The 24,085-nt window shown below is 37.7% G+C and overlaps 1 protein-coding gene across 5 annotated transcripts in view; it reads left to right on the top strand.

Annotated features, from left to right (window-relative positions):
* The window catches only part of LOC149838171 (regulator of nonsense transcripts UPF3-like), a 46,017-nt gene that overhangs the window by 4,056 nt on the left and 17,876 nt on the right, over positions 1–24,085 (top strand). For 2 of the 5 annotated variants that reach the window (XR_016431941.1, XR_016431942.1), the window contains exons 6-11: positions 5,353–5,460; positions 6,708–6,852; positions 7,758–7,831; positions 7,919–8,696; positions 8,831–8,939; positions 9,065–9,117. Coding sequence is in view for 2 of the 5 variants with exons in the window: in XM_090006431.1 (XP_089862557.1) it covers positions 5,353–5,460; positions 6,708–6,852; positions 7,758–7,831; positions 7,919–8,696; positions 8,821–8,939; positions 9,065–9,103 (1,263 nt within the window). In the remaining 3 variants the exon portion in view is untranslated. Of the gene's footprint in view, positions 1–5,352; positions 5,461–6,707; positions 6,853–7,757; positions 7,832–7,918; positions 8,697–8,820; positions 8,940–9,064; positions 9,118–13,036; positions 13,224–24,085 lie in introns of all 5 variants that reach the window. The other 3 variants (XM_090006431.1, XM_090006432.1, XR_016431940.1) reach the window with 2 other exon arrangements.

Genomic DNA, 24,085 nt, shown 5'->3' with positions numbered 1-24,085 from the left:
GTAGGCTGAATGTGGCTAATACGAAGATCACAAATCTAGGTCTCATTCGTATTCTGACTATGGCCATAAATACGAATTCTACCAAGTTTGTCAACTCCCTAAGAGCAAGTGCACATGTCATTCGTGTAGACCATGGTGAATTTGTAAAAATATGCACATGAATGACAAGCATAACAATTATATATCAAAGTTCAAACTATATGCAATGCAAATCCTAATCTAAGCAGAAATTGAAATTCTTATTCCAAAGTTTACATTTAATTTACATCACTAATTGAATTTAAATACAGGAAAATAAAGTCTTCAATATCCCTTAGGATGAATGAAGCTGCAAGGAGGAATGAGAGGGCTGTAGAGAGGAGAGAGAGGCCACGAAATTGGGAGAGAAAAAGAGTCTCCTTTGACCTCTTGAAGTCCCCATTTTATAGGTTTTCAAAAAGTCACTTAATTAGGGTTAATTAAGAGGTTTTTCTTTTTTTCAGGACTCTTTCTAATAAATCCAGTAAGGGCAACGATTTTCCTAGACACTTCTAACCTAAATGAACTCTAACTAAACCCTAATTAAACCCTAGAAAGTCCAAATGTGGCACCACCTAGTATGGACCCACATTTGGTTTTTAAAACTTGAATTTCAACAACAACTACGCCTTCATCCCAAAACAATTGGGGTCGGCGATATGAACCAACAAAGAAAATCATTATGGGTCTTCCACATGAATCCTTTTCCTCCATTCATTTCTATCCAATGCCATGTCCTCGGTGAGGTTCAAAGCATTCATATCCTTTCTTATCATCTCCATCCATGTCTTCCTAGGCCTACCCCGACCTCTTTTAACTAATATATTTTCCCATTTCTCCATCCTTCTAACTGGAGCATCATTAGGCCTTCGTCGAATATGTCCAAACCACCGTAAACGATTCTCTCTCATCTTATTTTCAATGGTTGCAACGCCTACCTTCTTACGCATCTCCTCGTTCCGAATCTTATCTTTTATTGTATTTCCACACATCCATCTCAGCATACGCATCTCAGCTACACTCATTTTTTGAATATGATGTCTCTTGGCAACCCAACATTCTGTACTATATAGTAAAGCGGGCCTAATAGTCGTCCTATAAAACTTTCCCTTCAACCGCAATGGCATTCTACGATCGCACAACACTCCAGTTGCACTCTTCCATTTCATCCACCCAACCTTTATCCTATGATTTACATCTCCATCAATTTCTGCATACTTTTGAATGATAGATCCCAAATATTTGAAAGAATCATCCACCGATATTTCGTGCTCACCAAGCTTCACTACACTCCCATCACTACTTCGTTGCTTACTAAATCGACATTCCATGTATTCTGTCTTACTCTTACTCAACTTAAAACCTCTTGCTTCAAATGTCTGTCTCCATAATTCTAACTTAGCATTAACCCCAGCTCTAGACTCATCAATCAAAACAATATCATCAGCAAACAACATACACCACGGCACATTTTCTTGAATTGATCTCGTAAGCTCATCCATCACTGTAGCAAATAGGAAAGGGCTTAAAGCAAATCCTTGATGTAACCCAACCGTTATAGGAAAATTGGTTGTCACCCCTCCACAAGTGCGGACATTGGTTACTACTCCTTCATACATATCTTTAATTATACTAATGTACTTGATAGAAACACCTTTCTTCATCATTGTCCACCAGAGAACGTCCCTAGGTACTCTATCGTAAGCCTTCTCCAAATCAATAAAAACCATATGCAAATCTTTGTTCCTCTCTCTATTTCTCTCAATAAGTTGTCTAAGAAGATGTATAGCTTCCATAGTTGATCTTCCAGGCATAAAACCAAATTGATTCTCCGATATCATGACAATCTTCCTCAACCTAGACTCAATCACCCTCTCCCAAAGTTTCATAGACTCATGAGTTTTATACCACGATAGTTTGTGCAATCTTGTATATCACCCTTATTCTTATATAGAGGCACCAAAGTACTCTTCCTCCACTCATTAGGCATCTTATTTGTCCGCCAAATCTTGTTAAAAAGATTTGTCAACCATTCTAAACCTTTCTCTCCCAAGCATTTCCAAGCCTCGATAGGTATACCATCTGGGCCAACTGCCCTTCTTGATTTCATTTTCTTCAAAGCCTCTGCAATTTCTTTCTTTTGAATCTTGCGCATGAAATCACCATTCATCTCATGAAAATGAATTGAAAAATCTCCAAGATCCTGAGCATGACTTGCATTAAATAGCTTATCAAAATAATCTTTCCATCTCTCCTTAATCTCCTCATCTTTGACTAAAACCCTTTGCGTTTCATCTATGATACATCTAACCATACCCAGATTCCTCGATTTCCTATCTCTCATCTTTGCAAGCCTATAAATACCCTTCTCACCCTCTTTGGTATCCAACTCGTCATAAACCTCCTTATATATCTTATCCCTCGCGTTCCGAACTACTTTTAAAAACCAATGATTTAAAACTTAAATAAAATGGATTTTCAAAATTGCTTTTGACTCCTCTAAACCCCTAACCTAACTAGGACATTGACTAACCCTAGTCTAACCTTGACTTCTTCAAATGTGGCGCCACCCTGAGTGGGCCCCACTTGAATTTTCAAAAATGATTTTAAAACTTGAAAATGAGAGGTTTTTCAAAAGAGATTCAAAAGTAGAATTTGAGATTGAAAGTTTTGAAATGGTACAGAGTCTTGACTGAGTCAGAACTCCTCTGGATATGGCGCCAACTGAGGGGGACCCCATCGAAGTTTTTGAAAAATTTGAAATAAATATTAAAAATGGCTTTAAAAAAGGGTTAAAATCAACAGTTGAAATTCAAAGTTTTAAAAATAGAGTTATAAGCGAACTGAAACTCTGGGCTAGAGTCCTGAAATTTTAGGACTCTGAGATTTTAGATTTTAAAAGCCAATTGAAGGAGTTTTTGAAAGATTTTATCAGAACTAGTAAAAAAATAAGTTAGAAAACACAGTCAGGGTTAGAGTCCTAACTCAACCGAAACTTTGAGATAGAGTCCTGAATCAACTGAGACTCTACAAAATGACCTAATTTTTGAAAATAAATGAAAATGAATGAAAATGAAAGTAAAAACAGACTTCAGAACAGATTCCTAACTGGATTAGGACTCTGGGACAGAGTCCTAATCAGACTGAAACTCTAGATTTTTTTTTGGTATTTTTCGAAAAACAAATAAAAGGACTTGTGAAAACAGTGAAAATGATGACAAATATTGAAATCAGAACAAAGTTCTAATCCAAGTGGGACTCTTGGGATAAAGTCCTAATTGAAGTAGGACTCTTAGAATCTTGGATTTTCTGAGAAAACGAATGAGAGAATTTTGAAAAACAAGTGAAAACAAGATAAAATTGAAGCTTGGTTCAGAGTCCTGATCTGATTAGGACTCATAAGATTGACTAGGACTCTAAAAATTTTTGGTTTTCTGAGAAACAAATGATGAGATTTAAATAAAGCTTTTGAAAACCAGTGAAAATGAAGTGCGAAAACACACCTTGGATAGAGTTTTGATTCGATCAGGACTCTGGGATAAAACCTCACAATTTTGAAATTCTGTGATAAAGGTGTAACAATTTTGATTCTTGAATAGATAAATTGAAGGATTTTTGAAAGATTCTCTCAAAATTGACATCAGGGTCAGAGTCCTGATCCAACTGAGACTCTTCAAACAGAGTCCTGGTTCAATTAAAACTTTGAGTTTTTGACTTTTCTTTGAGAGATTTTGAAAGATTTGATTAAAAACAGGTAAGAATAACGATGAAAGATAGAGTCCTGATCCAACTGCAACTCTGAGGAAGAGTCCTAATCCGACTAAAACTCTAAAGTTTTGTCTAAAATGGAAGATTTTGAAAATGAGATGAAAAGGTTTTGAAAACAAGTGAAGAACAAGAATAAAGGATGAAATCGGGGTATAGTCCTGATTCGATTAGGACTCTGAGAAATAGTCCTAATTCGACTGAGACTCTAGGATTTTGGCCAAAAACAAAGGATTTTGATAGGTTTTCTAAAAAATAGGTAAAAAGGGTAGTAAAAGCTAGAGTTCTGACCCGACTAGGACTCTGGAAAAAGAGTCCTGATCCAACTATGATTCTGGAAAAAGAGTCCTGATTGGACTGAGATTCTGAAATTTTGGCAAAAAATGAAGAGAATGGGCAAGGATATGACCACAGTTGGTTTAAAATCAGAATGGGGTTTTAAAAAGATTCAAAAAGATGAAAATACAGAGTCCTGATCCGACTAGGACTCTAAAATTTGTTAGATTTTTGATAAATAAAGGGATCCAGAAGCGACACCACCTAAATGGGTCTCATCTGAGAATTGAAATCAATTGAAATTGAGTTTAAAATGAATCCAAATTGTTTTCTGAGGGAAACATTTCGAAATATAAGATCCTGGGGTTTGGCAAATGGCAAAAATATCGACTTAAAACCCAGGTTTTGAAATTGATTTCAAAATAAAAGTTTTAAAAGCTCGAATCTGGATTAATATTTTGAAAACAGGAGTTCTGGATCTCGATAATGAGATGCAATGACATGCAATATTATGCAATGCAATGAAATGATATGTCGAATGCATGCAATGATATGCAGTGACATATGAAATGTAAGCACTGGATGAAGGTGAAAATTTAGGGTGTTTACAGGGTGCTTAACTGCATCAGGTCCAGGAACTCAAGTTTGAATTTGGGCTTTGCTAAGAGCTTAATAAGCTTTGAAGAGGCTCAGTAAGAAAATAAAACTTGGACATGTATATCATTCATTGAGTGGTGTGGGTCATGCATGAGAACATGCCTTTCTTCCTCTTTTTACGTAGGATTTTTCTGTGACTTGTTCAATTCTTTTAACTTGGTCAGAATGCTATCTTGTCCTGAATCTGTAGACAAGGTTGGAGCTATGTGACTCATTTACTAGGACCTAGTCACTGCCTTTTCCTCTGTTTGTGTGACGTCAATTGTGTCATTGTTTCTTTTCCATTTTTGCGATTGGGTTTTCATCATGCAGTGTTTATGTAGCTTATCTGAAACTTAAAGTTGTATTGCTTTTCATTTCATTTTGTTCACATATATTGGCAATGAATTCTTAGTTTATCTCTCTTTGAGCAATTTTTGGGGCTTGCTTCCTTTATCTATTCGTTCTGAAAGTTTATAGTTGGGTCTTCTCTATTGCATTTATGCGGTATCTAGTTCTTTATTTTATTTGGTACTTTTTATCATTTCCATTTCACATTTCAGGATTTAGGATATTTCATTTGGATATTGCAATTATCATGACCTCCCTATGACTTCTGCATATTTTCATGTTTGGATTGAATGGTAAATGTAACAGAGGACATCATCCAACGGCAAGCTGAGCAGGCGAACTGGGGGACTTTCAGCTGCTACTTCCACACCGGTCTCTCATAAGAGAGGCCCTGAGAAGAGGAGAAGTTCCATGGTATTCTATTGTGCTTCTAACAGTCTTAGAGTGTTTGCTGCATGCAGTGCGACTCTTTTGGCACCCTTCATGATGATGATAAATTTGCAAGGGAATTTAGAATTTTTCTTTTTGTTTATGAATTCTTGTTATTGAGAAAGTTGCAGAATTTCCTGTAGTTGATAACTGTGGATAATTATATATCTCTTTTATGAAGCTGCTTATCAAGAAACTGCAGAAGGTTCTTTCAGTGTTTGCTTATATAGTGCATTTTATTAAAATCTTTGGTGGTTTTATAACTTATGGAAAATTTCCTACTGAGCCATTAGATTCAGATTCATGTGTTGGCGATCTTTTGTCCAAAGTTATGCTATATTCCTGTCTGAAGTTCCTTGAGAAAATCAAATTTCCTAGAAATATTTAAAATGTTTTCATGTAAAAACATTCCTAAGAGTGATATGTTGATATAGCTCCTCACAAACATTGCTGCTGAGGGCAGCTTTCCTTTTGATGCATCCTCATCAGTGGATCACTCAAATAGTGGTTTCAATGTTTCATGTGGGATTTGGAGCTAATATCTTTGTTTCTTTCAATTTTGGCTTTTGTAGGATCAGATGCTTGTCTGCCCTATGTTTTCCATTTTATTAGATGTATTTTGAGACCTTAATGTGCAAGAGCATCCATGTTAGATATAGGATGTTGTCTAATCCTTTCTGAGTATTTGAAGAGCGCCTATCTATAATCCATGAGAAAAAAATTTATTTGTATGAGTGAATATATTGCTTACATGATAGGTGCTCCTTGTGGAAGTGGTTTTTGCAGCCTTGGGTTGACACAGGCAAACTTCTAAAAAGACTACTGCATTAGTAGGTGTAGTGGTGGTGCTTGAATGGTTTATTTCTTCTTAGTTGACAAAGTTTGTGATCAGACTGGCAGCTGGAGAAGACCATGTACTGCAATTTGATATCTCTGTGGCATCTTCATAGTATTTCAAATTATGACCTCCCTCTTCTATCTGGATTTGAGGAATTTGTTTTCTTTTTCTAGAAATAGACTATTATGTTTTTGATTACCTGGTTTTCTTTCATTATGCTTTTGCTTTTGATCGTATTTTATCATTTGGCACTTCCTTCATTATATTCAATTTATTGGCATGCTGTCTCCAAAATTTTATTTTATCCATATTAAGTTGTAGTTTTTCATTTGTACAATAGGCAACATTGAGACGATGAAATATGGGCTACTATACTTCTTTTCATCATGTGCAGTATGTTTTGAGGGGCAGTGCTAAGGCTTCAAGTGGCAAGGAAAAGTCAAGTTACATCGTAGTAGCAAGGAAGAATGAGCGGACTTTGGACAACTCAGGTTCTGTTGCAGTTGCTGCTGGATCAGAAACATTAGAAGATGAAAGTGGTATGCATGGAGGCTGATTATATGAGTATTGTCACATCCTTTGATTTCTAGTGCTGCTATGTGCTCATTCTCCTCTTATTGTTGATAACTTGATGCCTTTCAAGTTGGTTTTAGGTTCATCTTTGCCTGATCAAATATTCTTTTTCTTGATTCTTAAATTTATTAGCAAGTTGCTGTTTACATTTTACCATGCTCATTTAATATTGGATATTCTAAAGAGCATTTTATGATGTCACTCTAGTGTTCTGTCACTGGCCTGCAGGAGTCGGACACCTCATGAATCTGCTCTTTTATCTATTTTTATGATCATCAAACACTGTTTTTAGTTTTGCATGCTAACCCAAGTATTGTTAGGGGTACACAATAGGCTCTTATTCTTCCTCTGTATAATTCAATGTTCTCCATGTTCTAATCTAGGTGATCTAATTCACCAAAATTTCCACCATAATATCATGGATGTCAGGATATTCATTGCACTGGATATTTTTCTTTGTTGTTACTTTGTCCTAAATTTGTTGGACATTTTTATTATGTTCAGAATATCTTTTTCTCAAGTATGATGGTTGGATCCTCATTTGTCAAGTCACAATCTGCAAAAGGATGAGAGATGAATGTTTTTGTTTCTGATTTTTTTTTTATGCCTGATGGTACAGTAGCGGACAAAATATTGAATGAACTAGCTGTGAAAGTATCTCCAGCCCGGATTATTTTCTTGCTTTTGTTTTGGTTGTCATCTTTAAGATTGCATGTGCTTTCAGCTGGAAAAATCTGATGTTACATGGGGTTCACTTTAACAAGTCATTTTTGATCTCTACACGTTTATGTATTTTAAAGCTGCAGCCACTCTTTTATGCACTTTTTGAATGGCAATTGTGTCTTGTGCTTTTCCAACATAACAAATGCAGGTGCATCTGGACATGTGGAAACTGGAAAGAAGAAACTTTTACTTTTAAAGGGGAAAGAGGGAGAAGTTTCTCATGTAAACATGGCACTTCGCTTTTTTTTTTTCTCCAGGAAACTTATCAATGAGTTTCAATATCAATAACCAAATTTATTTTCCACTCAGGGATCTAGTGGTGTATCACAGCTGACTGTAACGTATCCAGTAAAGAACTCATCTAGCTCAACATCTTTCAAACAGAATCACAGGCGTGAGATTAGTGGAAGGATCATCAAAAGCATACTCTCAAACAAGGATGCCCGTCATAATCAACCACAACATGCATCTATCCAGGCTGAACAGCAATTGCAGGCATCACATCTGGAGAAGGAAAAACGGCCACCTCGGCCTACTCGTTCAGTTTCAAAGGATCATTTTTCTAGCAATGCATCATCTGCTTCTGTGTTAGAGTCTGATACTAAAAGGTTTTTGGATGAGAAGACTGTTGGCAGTGATTCACATGGTATTAGCCCTGCTAGCGACAAGCCTGATAGAAAAACAAGAAATAAGGAGAGACCTGATAGAGGAGTGTGGGCTCCTCTTCGTCGTTCTGATGGATTGCAGACAAATGATGATTCTCTTACTTCATCTGGTTTGCCCAGCCGGTCGTCAACCGAAATTATAGATGCCATTTATGTTTCCAAACAAGTTGTTACTGGTAAACATGGAGATGATGGGTTGGAAGCTGTCGACAGCATAGTTGCTAATCAATCTTTCACAACAGGCAAACCTCGAAGCCAGGATGCAGGAATTCAGAATGTTCGTTTAGGACGTGGTACTTCATCATATCCTGATCTTTCACTAAATCAAGGTGACACTAAAGTTGATGCTGCAGGCACTAGCCGGAGCGGAGAAGCTAAGGCCCAAGGGGCTGGACGCAGTAGTGGTGTGTCTGTAGAGAATGGTATAACTCTTCAACTATCTGGAATCATTGTGTTGTTTTACCTGTTTGTTTTTACTGCATGCTGTCAAGAAAGGCATATGCTTTTCCAATTCATATTGAGTATGGAGTTTTGGCATTTTGTTAGGCTCTCATAGATACAGTCGCCGTGGCCCAATACCAGGGTCAAAAGAAGTTGAAAATTTGCCTGGTACACTTGATGGGAAGCCTTTAAAGAGAGGTTCTCCTGGATATGGCGCACATGAGGTATGGGAAGAACTCCCAATTTATGTTGTCTTCTATCTTGTTTTGCTTTCTGACTCTGATTCCCAAATATGTCTTCATGTTGGGCTTTAATGTTATTCTGGTTCATGTTTTTGTTTTTTCTGCAGAAGCAAATATGGGTACAAAAACCAGGATCAGGTTCTTAATATCTTAAAAAGTGGTGAGGCCTTTCTATTCTTTTTTAGCATATTTATGCTATACTTGTTTGTGAAGATCGAATATTATGTTTATTAATCTGCACGTGCAAATTGTGAATGTCAAATTTTTGCGACCAGGAAATGCCTGTAAAGCCTTCAGATATCCTTTAAATGCTAAATTTCTATATGTGGTGCTTACAGAGAAAATGAACAAGGATCTCAGATACGAGTCTTTCATCTTTGGACGACATAGACGCCTGTCTTCATTTCGTTCTTGTTGATTTTCTCTTCATTACTTTACATTTTCGTGAACTTTGACGGTTATATTTGTTGTCAATATTGGTAGCTTAAACATTTTCTTATCTTCATAAAGTGTCAGGTCTAGACGTTATTCTTCCACTTTCTCCTAGCACAAGCAGTTATGTCATACTTAAAGTGTATTTATGTGTGCATATATATATGATGTATTGTATGTATATATATTCGTTACATATATATGTATTTTTCTTTCTTGTAATAGGTAATACCCTCTTGGGTTATTTTGGTAATTCTGTACATGTAATTAGGGTCTGCCATTAGGGGCAGAACTGACCTTTTCTATATTTTATTTTTCTTTAATTTTTATGTTGTCTTTTGTTGGTATTGTCAAGGGCTTTTTAGTCCTTGGCATTATAGCTGTTGGGAGCTCCCCAACAGCTAGATTTTTAGTATATATGTATGTATACTATATGTATAACGTATATGTACACATATACATACTATCTATGTCACACGGACTCGGCTAAGGAGGTGCCGCACCCGAGTCGACACGCCCCGACACGGGTGCAGACTCGGGTGCGGCTTCGGACTCGGCCCAGACTCGGTCAACGCTGAGTCGGACTCGGTCAACGAGTCGAGGCCGAGTCCGTCCACATTTTGGACTCGGTCAACTTTGACCGAGTCCAAAAATGTCCATTTCGGTTTTTAAATTACGTTTTGGATCCGGGTCGGGTAAGGTCCGAACCCGTCCCAGATCCAAATTTCTTTTGCAACCGAACCCTAAAAGGGGTTTATTGACAGGGGGAGGGGCTTACCCTCTCGATTTTGCCTCTCCCTCTCAGCCCCTGCAACTTTCTCCTACACCCATGCCGGCGATCCAGACTCCGGCGACGGTACGCACAGGCAGCCACCGTCTCTCCCTCCGTCAACGCTCAACAGGTATGTCGACCCTCCTGCACCCTCTGCTCGCAGCCTCCCTCCTTGCACCCTCTGCTCGCAGAAGAGGGGCTCGACCCCTCTCTGTGCCTCCTGTTCACAAAGGAGGGGCTTGGCCCCTCCTCGTTTCGCTTATGTCAGGCATGCCCCTCCCCCAATACCCTCTGCTCGCAGAAGAGGGGCTCGCCCCCCCTCCCTACACCCTCTGCTCGCAGAAGAGGGGCTCGACCTCTCCCTGTGCCTCCGATTCATAGAGGAGGGGCTCAACCCCTCCTCGTTTCCCTTTTATCGCAGGGGTAAGAAGTAGGAGTGGGGGAAGGAGGGGGCTCTACTGACAGGCCGATCCTTGCCCCGCCGAACAGCAAGGGAAACGAGGAGGGGCCGAGCCCCTCCTCGTTTCCCCTGCTGCCTTTGGCTTTTTGGCAAGGGAGAAGCCCTTGGCATGGATAAGGTTCAGCAGGGGCTTGCCCTGCCCCTCCTTTTTACGTTAGATAGGGGTAGGCCCCTTATCTCGAACCTGATTTGCAGAGGAGGGCCTGGTTTGAACCTGATTTGCACAGGGGGAACGAACCTGGAGCTCCTATTACTATTATTTTGAAGTGTTTATTAACTTTATTTTATTTACTTATTTTTTTTTTTCGGTTTTCACTTTTCAGATATAATGGCGAGTTCTAGCGGTAGTGTCAATACATTTAGTTCAAGTTCTAACCCTGAATTAGAAGTTTCTCAACCACTTTGGAGGCTTGTGACAAAAGGGGTAAAAGCTAGTAGTGGTGGTGGTGGGAATGTGCAGTTTCATTGTAATCTATGTAAGATTGTTTTCACAGGTTCTTATACGCGTGTGAAAACACGTTTTTTGCATATTCGTGGTCAAGGAATTAGGGCAAGTTCTGGGGTTGACAAAGACATGTTAAAGCAATTAAAAAAAGAACAAGAGGAAGCTGAAAAGAAGAAAATTGCAGAGATGAGAAGCAATTCGATTAATTTGTCTTTTCCTACTGCTAGTGATATACAAGCACTTTTAAAGAAAAGAAAGATGAAAAGCAATAAATCAATACAATCGTCATTCAAAAACATGGCAAGAGCAGAAATTGATAAAAAGATTGGTCGATTTTTTTACTCAAGCTCAATTCCTTTTAATGTAGCTAGAAGTCTATACTGGAAAGATATGATTACATCTTTGGCTAATTGCAATTTGAGTGGTTATGTGCCTCCTAGTTCAGAAAAACTAAGAACAATCATTCGTAGTCATTCTTGCAGAGGAAAAAAATAGAATTGAAGACTTGTTTGAGACCAAAAAATTTGCATGGAAACGACATGGAGTGTCGATTGTTTCTGATGGGTGGACTGATATACAAAGGCGACCACTGATAAACTTCATTGCTTACTCACTTAATGGGCCAATCTTTTTGAAGACTGTTGATGCATCTGGAGAGTATAAAGATGCTGAATATTTAAAGAGATTATTTGTTGAAGTGATAAAAGAAGTGGGTGAAGAAAGTGTGGTGCAAATCATTACTGACAATGCTCCAGTTTGCAGTCGTGCAAGAATGAATTTGGCAAGTGAAGATACATATTTACATATTTTTGGACTCCTTGTGCAACACACAGTTTAAATTTGACACTTAAGAGTATATGCAATCCATCAAAAGATGATGCACACACACATGAAATGTGCTTATGGATTGAGGAAATAGAGCATGATGTTCGAAATATTAGAAATTTTGTTGTAAACCATCATCATACCCTTTCTATATTTAATAGGCATTCTGATCTCAAGTTACTGAAAGTTGCTGAAACTTGTTTTGCTTCTCTTATTGTTATGATAAAAAGAATTAAGCAACTCAAGAATGCATTGATGATGATGGTCGCTGATCAAGATTGAGATTTTTATCGTACTGAAGATGATGTAAAGGCTCAAGCTATCAAAAAATGCATCTGTGATGATTTTTGATGGGATAAAATTACATATTTTGTTGAATTTACAGAGTTTATTTGGGAAATGTTGAGAGAAGTTGACAGAGATGTACTCATGCTTCATAGAATTTATGAAATATGGGACAATATGATTGAAAAAGTTCAAAGTATCATTTTAAAACATGAGAAGAAAAATATTGCACTTGATGATTCAAAAATTTACAATCAATCATGTAGATTCAGTTTTAGTGAGAAGATGGAATAAAAGCAATACACCTTTGCATTGCATGGCACACTCTCTCAATCCAAAATAAAAAAATGGTTGACAACAGGTGTTGGTCGTGTTTCTCCAAATGAAGATCTCGAGATATCAAGAAATAAAATGATATATTTGGGAAGACTTTTTAATGATCCTCACATGTTTAAGGTTGTAAATAGTGAGTTTGACAAATTTTCTACTGGGAGATTTGATTCTTTAGCAGCACTTGTGGCAAGGGACGAAGAAGATCCCCTTAATTGGTAGGCAACATATGGATCAGAGACACCAAATCTGCAACGTCTTGCAATGAAGTTGTTATCCCAACCTGCTACATCATCTTGTTGTGAAAGAAATTGGAGTACATATGCTCAAATTCACAACATTAAAAGAAACAAACTCACTAGTAAAGGAACAGAGGATTTGGTTTATGTTCACTCAAATCTACGATTAATTTCTTGCCGCACCAAAGAAGAGTATATGTACTTTTTTTTTCTTTGTATTCAAAGTTTGTATTTAAATATTTGTATTCAAAGTTTTAAGTTAGATACTAATATAGTCATTTTTTGATGCAGTTGTGGACCATCCAAGAATTGGAATGTAAATCCCGAAGATTTTGACTTGGAGGGAGAACATAATTTACATACTCTCAACATGGACTACCTCGATCCTGTTCTTCCCTCTAATTCAGACGATGAGGCAGATTTATGATAAGTTTTGTTGTTTATCACACTCACAAGCTTCTTTATGTGTTATATTTTGGTAAGTTTGTGTTGTTAGGAATTGCTTTTTTATTTTTGCTTTAAAATTTACAATCTTTATGTGTTAATTTATTGTTATATATATATATATATATATATATATATATATATATATATATATATATATATATATATATATATATATATATATATATATATAGCTGAGTCCCTGTGTCCAAATTTTTTGGAATTGCGGCGCACCCGTGTCGCACCAGCACCTGCACCCGCACCCATGTGACATAGCATACTAGTATGTATATATAATGACCAAAAGTTTGCTAATAAAGAAGTGAAACCTAGGAGTTGAGGGAGGTTTGGTGAAAAAGTCTGCCAATTGGTATTCATATGTGACATAAGGCAGAACAATGTTTCTTTGAAGGTACTCCTCTCGTACAAAATGACAATTCATCTCAATATGTTTTGCCCTTTCATGGAACATATGGTTGCTGGCAATGTAGGTCGCGCTCTTATTGTCGCTAGGGATGTACAACGAAAAGTTAGCTCGGGCTTACGAGTATTTCAGACTCCCTACCCACCCTGCCCCTTCTCGAGCCCCGCCCCGACCTGCCCCTTCTCGAGCCCTACCCTCGTCCCACATCTTCTCAAGCCCCACCCTGCCTGCCCCTTCTCGAGCCCTACCCTCGTCTCACATCTTCTCAAGCCCCACACTGCCTGCCCCTTTCTCGGGCCCACCTCGCCCACCCCTTTCTCGAGCCCACCTCGCTCGCCCCTCTTTCGCTCTCTCTCCCCTTCTCAAGCCCCATCCTCGTCCCGCCCCTTCTTGACCCCCACCTCCCCTCTCTCTCTCTCTCTTCCCCTTTCTCACTCCCTCCCACGATGCTGCCACCGCTTTATAGATAGGCGCTCCACCTTCGGCAGATCCTCCTCCATCGTCCAACGACTCTTCCACCGCTTTGCCACCACCCAGGCGATCGCCAACGGGCTGTTAAAGCCTGACGAGACACCAGATGCCCTGCAGGAGCGACTCGATGCCTTGAACCCTAACCTGGACCACTATCTTTTCGTTGAAACCTTCAATCTCTCCAACAATACGAGTAGGAAGATCTTTGGGTTCTACGAGTGGGCCGGGAAGAGGCCAAGCTTCCTCGACAAGGCGTCATTCACGACCGTCGCAGACTTCCTTGGCCGCCAGAGGGACTTCAAGACAGTGTTTTCACACCGGCGGTCGGTGGGTATGCTGTCTCTCTGTGTCTCTCCAGCTCGGTCCATTGTGCTTAGTGTGAAACACTAACCTTGGCTAGGTTCATGCTCGGGACGAGCCTGTACATCTTTTTTTGTTTTTGGGCAAGCCTAGGTTGTACATGTTAAAATATGTATATATAAATATATATATACACATATACTTATATATATACATGCGTATATATAAGTATATATACATATATTTATAATTCAAATACCCGAGAGGGGTATTTGTGTAATTCCCCATGTATTTTTTACCTTTTCTTTTTGTTTCTCTTTTTCTTTTCTTTTTATTTTTCCTTTTTCTTTTTATTATTGTAATAGGACCACTAGGGGCCCCACCTTCTAGTCGTTGGGGCCCCAATCGTCATAAATATGACCGTTGGGGCTCCCAACCACTAGAAGGGAGCCCCTATGTGGTCCCTTCCCCTACTTTTTCTCCTCTATAAAAAGAGGGCTCTCCCTCTTGCATTGTATGGGTTTTTCACCCACTTTCTCTCTTCAATAATATTAATCTTATGCCTTATAGGCACTTTACCCCTTAGTGGGTTACGTATGCACTTTTTGTGTTTGTGTTCTTGGCTTCTTTAAATTGTGTTTTGCTTTATTGGTGTTTCCGCTATTTTCATTACATGGTATCAGAGTGTAATGAAGTGCCAAATGAAAAGAGCAACGTCTCCAAGTGAAATCACGGAAGCACGCACATACACAAGATGCCACTAAAGGGCAAAATAAACCACAAAAGTGGTCAAGCACAAAAAGAAGATAAAAAAATATATCTCACTTCATAGAATGCTTCAAAAGAAGCTTAAGGAATACATGGGGCTGAGCCCCTTATTTATACACAGCAAGGGACCCAAGGAGGGGCTCCCATAGAGTCGTTGGAGCCCCTCCAACGGTCATATTTATGACCGTTGGAGGGGTCCAACGACTCTATGTGGACCCCTCTCTAATGTAAAAAAAGAAAAAGTAAAAAATACAAAAAGGAAAAAGAAAAAAGGAAAAAGAAAGAAAGGAAAAAGCATATCAAGGATATGCGTGTACAGGTGAAATGACAGAAATACCCCTGTGGGGTTATACAATATATATATATATATATTTATATATATAGATAGACACGTAGACATATATATATCATATATATGTATATGTGTCGTAATCGATATATATAGATATATATATATAAATATACATCATATTTTAACACCCCCCCTCAAACACACGGTGAAATCACCGAGAGTTTGCTAAGGAGGAAATAGAAGCGAGGCGAAGGCAAGGCTTTGGTGAAGAAGTCCGCCAACTGATATTCGGTAGGAACATATGGGAGTTGAATGGTGCCACGTAGGAACTCATCTCGAACATAATGACAGTCCATCTCAATATGCTTCGTTCGTTCGTGAAAAGTGTGATTGCTAGCGATATAAATGGAGCTCTTGTTGTCACAGCATAGCTTTGAGGGAGTTGAGAATGAGACACCCATATCTTTAAGTAAGCTTCTTAACCATATAATCTCAGTTGTGGTGGTGGCCATCGCACGATATTCAGCTTCAGTAGATGAGAGAGAAACTTTACGCTGCTTTTTACACCTCCAGGAGATAAGTGACTCCCCAAGAAACACACAATAACCTGTGGTAGAAATACGATCATCGGGGTTACCCCCCCAATCAGAGTCAGTATACGCAAGTAAAGTAAGAGGTGAAGAAGAGGATAAGAATACTCCCTTAGTTATGGAATCTTTTAGATATCTGATAATCCTCATTAATGCTGCCATGTGAGTGGTGGTAGGAGCAGTCTGAAATTGGCTTGCACTATGAACTGCATGGGAAATGTCAGGCCTGGTAATAGATAAATATGTTAATGATCCAATCAATTGACGATAAGGCGTGGGATCTGCTAAAGGAGTGCCATCATTGGCTCTCATCTTGGCATTGATCACTTCTGGAGTCTCCACCCTTTTGTCATCTGTTAGCCCAGACCTAGCAATAATATCAGAGGCAAGCTTCATCTGAGATAGGACATACCCCTTGGGTGAGTATGCAACTTCAATTCCTAAGAAATACCTCAAAAAACCCAGATCAGACATATCAAAATTTTTCTTAAGAATATTTTTAATAAGATCAATACCTTTCTTATCATTACCTGTGATAATCATATCATCAACATATAATAACAAAATGGTTATGTATTCATTAGAGGATTTAACAAACAAAGCAGTATCAGTGTAACATGAGGAAAAACCATTATCAAGAACTACTTTGCTAAAGAGATCATACCACGCTTTTGGCGCTTGTTTTAACCCATAAAGAGCTTTGTTTAATTTTAGAATATTGCCTTTCCCAATTTCAAGACCCGGCGGAGGATCCATAAGAACTTCTTCACATAAAGTTCCATTTAAGAAAGCATTTTTAACATCAAGTTGGTATATAGGCCATTGTTTGATGGATGCTAAAGCAATTAAGGTTCGTACACTAGTCATTCTGGCCACGGGAGCAAAAAGTTTCTTCATAATCAATCCCATATTCTTGGGCATAGCCTTTTGCTACCAAACGAGCTTTGTATCTTTCAAGAGACCCATCACTTTTAGTTTTGACTTTATATACCCATCTACACCCAATTGCCTTCTTCCCTAAAGGTTGAGGAATAATGCTCCAGGTTTGGGCCTTGTTAAGAGCCTCTAATTCGATTTTCATGGCTTCAATCCAATGTGGGTGATCTTTAGCTTCCTTGAAAGATGTAGGTTCGTGATACGAATGTATTAACATAAGACAGGCCCTATAATTTGGAGAAAAAGATTCATAGGACACAAACTTTTGTGGTGGCCTACTGGTACGAGAAGATCTCCTAGGTAGATTGTTGTTAGTAGATTCTTCTAAAGAGAAGTCTTGAGAGTATCTGTCAATAGCAGGTTGATGTTCATTTCCTATCCGTCGGGTATAAACATTTATATCATTAAGGTTTTCATTTTGGGAGGTATTGTCATGTTGTTGTATATTATAATGTGAAATTCCATCACAACTAGTATCACAAGAAATAGCCTCAGGAGACTCAAATCTAGGAGCTAAGTCAAATAGAAAAGAATAATCGATGTCTTCCTTAGATGTGTGGATATCGAAACCATTTTGTTCTTCAATAAAGTTTACATTTCTCGACACATATAATTTATTGTTTCGAATATCAAAACATCTATAGCCTTTTTGATTCTCACCATAGCCAATGAATACACATTCAATAGCTTTAGGTGACAACTTATCTTGTCCTAAACTAAGTACAAAACATTTGCATCCAAAGATTCTTAATCTATTAAAATCGGGAGTAATTTTAAATAATTTTTCAAAGGGCGAAACATTTTTCAAAGAGGAAGAGGGCATACGATTCACAAGATATGTTGCGGTAAGAAGAGCTTCGGCCCAAAAGTTTTTAGGAACACATTTAGACACAAGAAGAGTTCTTGTGGTTTCAATTAAATGCCTATGTTTCCTTTCCGCAAGACCATTTTGTTGCGGAGTTTTAGGACAAGATCTTTGGTGCAAAATTCCATTTGTTTTAAAATAATTTTGGAAGTCTTTAGACATGTATTCTCCTCCTGAGTCGGATCTAAAAATGGCTATATTGTGTTGGAATTGATTTTGAACAAGAGCGTGAAACTCTTTAAAATTAGTGAAGACATCAGATTTATTCTTGATAATATAAACCCATGTGTATCTAGTAAAATCATCAATAAAAGAAACATAATAAGAGAAGCCTCCTTTGGACATAATGGGTGCCGGTCCCCATACATCGGAATGCACAAGTTCAAAAGGCCTTTTTGACACAAAATTGCTATGAGAATATGGAAGAGAGTGAATTTTCCCAAGAATACAATCATTGCATGTAAATGTATTTGTATTACAAAATTTTTCCAAAAATGAAAAAAGGTACAATTTGGAAATACTAGGGTGCCCAAGTCTCTTATGCCAAGTCTCAATATCTTTGGATTGAACATGATTACAAAATGATTTGGATGGCAAAGACAAAAAATCCATATAGTAAAGGTCCCCTCTTCTATGGCCTTGCCCAATCCGCTTCCCGGACCGGAGATCCTGCACATAGCAATGGGTTGGTGAAAAAGAGACATTACACTCAAAATCGGTGATGTGAGAGACGGAGAAAAGATTTAGATTAAGTTTTGGGATGATTCGGATTTTGGGAACAAAAAATTCTTTGTTTTGGTCATAAATTTTCTCAAGGTTTCCAATACCCTCAACATTTAAAGAAGTTCCATCGGCGGTGGATACATATGATTTAAACTTATTGAGACTTGGTTTTGACAAAAGTGATGCATTTGGAGTCATATGGAAAGAGGCACCCGAATCAAGAATCCAAGAAGACATACCTGGGAATGAAGAGATGGCGGCACCGGAAGTGGAAGGTGAGGATGATGATGTAGAGGCGTTCATCTTCATAAATTGTTGGAGAGTTTCGGTTAGATGAGCGATGGAATCCTTTATGTCACCATCCTTCTTTGAATCTTCATTGATGTTTGAAGGAGTTTCTCCCACAGAAGCTACCTTCTTCTTGAATTTAGGGCAATCGGGACGAATATGGCCCGGTTCATTACAATTATGACAAATGATTTTCCTTCCTCCACCATTGTTCTTCCAAAAATGTGGTGGTTTATATGATCTTACATTGTTGCCGGGTCTAGACACGGCATGTACTTCATCAACATCCCTTTTTAAGGCCAAACGGGTTTCTTCTTGACATAAATCGGCCAAAATATCACTTAGAGGAGTAGAGGCTCTATGAAGTAGAGATCCTCTAAGTTGTTCAAATTCGGGACGAAGCCCATGAATAAATTGAAAGAACCTCTCTTTTTCCATTTGCTCTTGTCTCATAGCAATAGCACTTCCTTCCCATTGAGGTTCGAGAAGGACAAGTTCATCCCATAAAGAGGATAGAGCACTATAGTAGTCTCTAATGCTCATATCACCTTGCTTGGTAGCTCTTACCTTTTCTTGAAGAAAAAAATGCCTAGCAAGGTCTCTTTGAGTGTACATACCTTTCATGAAAAACCATGCTTCATTAGCCTTCTTGAATTTAGCAAGATTTGCACAAATCTTCAATTCGACGTTATTCATGAACCACGCTAAGATTTTAGCATGTTCACTTTCCCAATCTTCCATTTTAGAAGAGTAATCAAGAATAGCCTTTTCTTTTTCTTCTTCATTTAAGGCCTTTTCTTCACCTCCTTCAAATTTAGTTAACTTAAGTTGTGGTTCCGGAATGGTTCCACATACATAACCCCAAAGCCTTTTACCTTTGAGATTATTCTCCATAGCGGCCGCCCACATACGATAATTGGTCCCATCCAATTTGAATGAGAGATCGATTTTTGCATCTTTGTTGGCCATTAGAAGAAAAATTTATAAGACAAGAGAGAGGAGAGGTATTACTTGTCAATGGAGGATCCAATGAAGCCTTCTTAGCCAAGGCTCTGATACCATGTAATGAAGTGCCAAATGAAAAGAGCAACGTCTCCAAGTGAAATCACGGAAGCACGCACATACACAAGATGCCACTAAAGGGCAAAATAAACCACAAAAGTGGTCAAGCACAAAAAGAAGATAAAAAAATATATCTCACTTCATAGAATGCTTCAAAAGAAGCTTAAGGAATACATGGGGCTGAGCCCCTTATTTATACACAGCAAGGGACCCAAGGAGGGGCTCCCATAGAGTCGTTGGAGCCCCTCCAACGGTCATATTTATGACCGTTGGAGGGGTCCAACGACTCTATGTGGACCCCTCTCTAATGTAAAAAAAAGAAAAAGTAAAAAATACAAAAAGGAAAAAGAAAAAAGGAAAAAGAAAGAAAGGAAAAAGCATATCAAGGATATGCGTGTACAGGTGAAATGACAGAAATACCCCTGTGGGGTTATACAATATATATATATATATATTTATATATATAGATAGACACGTAGACATATATATATCATATATATGTATATGTGTCGTAATCGATATATATAGATATATATATATAAATATACATCATATTTTAACACAGAGCAAGGTTGGTGATGAGACTTCTCTTCTTATTGGTGTCTTGGGACGTGTGCCTCTTAAGCTTTTGAAGAAAGGAAGGCTATTCGGTACCTATGGAGCACGAATCTAAAGTCGAGCTCTCTTTTAAGCTCAATGGATCCAATTACCTTATGTGGGCCTCCGCTATGGAAAATCATCTAAGAGGTAAGAAACTTTGGGGTTTTGTTATGGGAACTAATCTCGAACCCTCTCTTGTTCTCACTAAAATTGAAAGTGGGATTGAAAAAGCTTTAGATGGCGATGAGCGCATCAAAGCTATCAATGACCATCAATTCAAAGTTGAGGATTGGGAAAGTAACCATGCCAAAATCTTGGCATGGTTTATGAATAATGCTGACCTCAAAAATTGTGTTGACATTGCTAAGTTTAGAAGAGCCAATGAGGCATGGTTCTTTCTTAAGGGTATGTATACCCAAAAGGATCTAGCTAGACAAATTTTTTGTCAAGAAAAAATTTGATCTAGTAGACAATCGGATATGAGTGTCCGTGACTACTTTATTACTTTAACCCCTCTTTGGGATGAGTTTGTTCTTCTTGAGCCCAAATGGGTGACTCCAGAAGATATTGAGTTAAGAAGAGAACAAATTGAAAATGAGCATTTCTTCCAATTCCTCCATGGTCTTCGACCGGAATTTGAACAAGTTAGGGCATCTTTTCTCCATAGAAGTAAAGCCTTACCCATTGAAGACGCTCTTGCCGAAGTATGCCAAGAAGAAACTCGTCTTGGCATAAGTATTAAGAGTGATGGAATTTTGGCCGTTACTAGGCCCGAATCAAATGTAAAAGCATATAGACCTCCCTACTTTAACAAAAATAATGGATATAGAAAGGGAGTGATTTGCCACTATTGTAATGAACCGGGACATATAAGCCGGTTGACCCAAAGCTTAAATGAAAAGTGGCCCCGGTTGGAGAAAATTCTCCAAAGGAAGAATAAAGTGTCAAAGAAGGAGATATCAAAGAAACTCTTAACCATATCTCTGAAGTTCTCCAACATATTCTCAAGACTTCTTCATCTTCAACATCAGGAGCCGCCATCGCCTATTCTTCATCACCTCCAGGTAAGTGGATACTAGACTCCGGTGCTTCTTTTCATATGACATCTCATAAAAACTCTCTTTCTAATGTTTTTTCCGAACCCATATCTTCTTATGTTTCAACGGCCGATGGGACATTTTAAAAAATTGAAAGTATTAGAACACTTGATTTTAAAACTTCTCAAAAACTTTTTTGTTCCTAAAGTAAGAGTCGTTCTAAAAATGAATCTAAAACTTTTTTCTGTTTCCCAAATCACCGATCATGGATGCCAAGTCTCTTTCTCACCTAAAGATTGCACCGTGCAGGATCTCCAGTGAGGGAAGCTGATTGGGCAAGGCCATAAAAGGGGTGATCTTTATTTTATGGACTTTTTGACTCTTCCTTCGAAGTCATTTTGTAATCTTATAAAGGACAAAAGTATTGAAGCTTGGCATGAGAGACTTGGTCACCCAAATTTTGTAAAGATGTCTCTTTTTCCTTTTTTGAACAATACTTGTAAAGTCAAACACATGACTTGTAAAGATTGCATTTTTGAGAAATCTAAAGCTATTCCATTTCCTCAAAGAAATTATGTCACCACTCGGCCTTTTGAACTTGTTCATTCCGATGTATGGGGACCTTTCCCTATTTTATCTAAAGGAGGCTTTTCATACTATGTGGTCTTTATTGATGATTTCACTCGATTTACATGGATTTACTTCTTAAATCGCAAATCCGAAGTTTTCTCTTTTTTTAAAGAATTTCATGCAATGGTTAAAAATCAATTTTTAGGAAACCTATCCATTCTTAAATCTGATTCGGGAGGCGAATATATGTCCAATGAGTTTGAAATCTACTTGAAAGAAAATGATATTTGTCCTCAACGTTCTTGTCCAAACACTCCGCAACAAAATGGTCTTGCAGAAAGAAAGCATAGACACATAATAGAAACCACAAGAACTTTATTAATTTAAAAGAACATTCCAAAATCCTTTTGGGCCGAAGCGGTTCTAACCTCAACATATCTTATGAATAGAACCCCTTCATTTTCTTTGAAAAATCTTTCTTCGTTTGAAAAACTTTACAATATGCCTCCCGATTATAAAAGACTAAGAATTTTTGGGTGTAAATGCTTTGTTCTAACTCACAAAAACAATAAACTTTCTTCAAGGGCAATTGAATGTATTTTCTTAGGATATGGCGAAAAAACAAAAAGGCTATCGATGTTTTGACTTATTCAATAACAAACTTTATATCTCAAAAGATGTCACTTTCTTAGAAGAAGAAAATGGTTTTTCACATAAACTAAATGAAAATATTGATTACTCATTTTTATTTGACTTGTTACCTCAAGAAAAGGTTATAGATGATCATGTTGAATCTAGTGAAACTCTCATAGAGGATCATTTTGAACCTCCAAATGATGGGCAACGTGGCCAACATGAAAATTTAGAAGAAAATATACAAAGACAAACATAAGTTTACTCTAGAAGGAATGAAAGTAATCCTCCTTGTGGCCTTGAAAAATTCTCTCAAAACGAGTCAATTGAAGAATCCTCTCAAAGAAGATCAAATTGTATTTCTAAAATACCAAATAGATTTGTATCTTATGATTCTTTTTCTCCAAATTTTCGAGCATGTTTGCTAGCCCATCACTTATTCCATGAACCATCTCATTATAATGATGCTAAACAATATGCTCATTGGAATGAACTAATGGAACTTGAACTTAATGCACTTAAAAATACACAAACTTGGGAAATTATTGATCCTCCTAGTGGCAAGAAACCCATTGGATGTAGATGGGTTTTCAAAGTAAAAACTAAGAGTGATGGCTCTTTAGAAAGATATAAGGCTAGGTTAGTAGCCAAAGGATATGCCCAAGAATATGGGGTGGATTATGATGAAACTTTTGCCCCCGTTGCTCGAATGACTAGTGTTCAAGCTCTTATTGCAATAGCCTCTATTAAAAAATGGTCAATTTTTCAACTTACTTTAAAAATGCCTTTTTAAATGGAAATTTGAGGGAAGAAGTTTATATGGAACCACCTCCTGGCATAAATTTAAATGGTAAAATTTTGAAATTGAAGAAGGCCTTATATGGTCTTAAGCAAACTCCTAAAGCTTGGTATGACAAGTTTAGTAATGTATTAATCAATTTGAGATTTATTTCTTGTTATACTGACACTGTTCTTTTTATTAAGAAAACAAGTGACTCCATTGTTATTCTACTTTTGTATGTTGATGATATGAGCATCACTGGAAGTGAAAAAAGGGAGTAAATGAAGTTAACGTCATGTTAAAGAAAACTTTTGATATGTCTGACCTTAGATTTTTGAGATATTTTTTAGGTATTAAAGTGACATACTCTCTACGAGTATATATTCTATCTCAAATGAAATTAGCAGCAGACATTTGTACCAAGTCAGGAGTATCTGATGAAAAGAAAGTGGAAACTCTTGAAGTTATTAATGCAAAGTTGAGACTTGAGGATGGCGTTCTACTTGAGGATCCCACTTCCTATCGGCAATTGATTGGATCCCTTACTTACTTATCC

This window comes from Nuphar pumila, chromosome 5, assembly GCF_984573655.1.
Source record: "Nuphar pumila chromosome 5, dmNupPumi1.hap1.1, whole genome shotgun sequence".
Lineage (NCBI taxonomy): Eukaryota > Viridiplantae > Streptophyta > Magnoliopsida > Nymphaeales > Nymphaeaceae > Nuphar > Nuphar pumila.
This window is presented reverse-complemented; position numbering and strand designations above follow the sequence as displayed.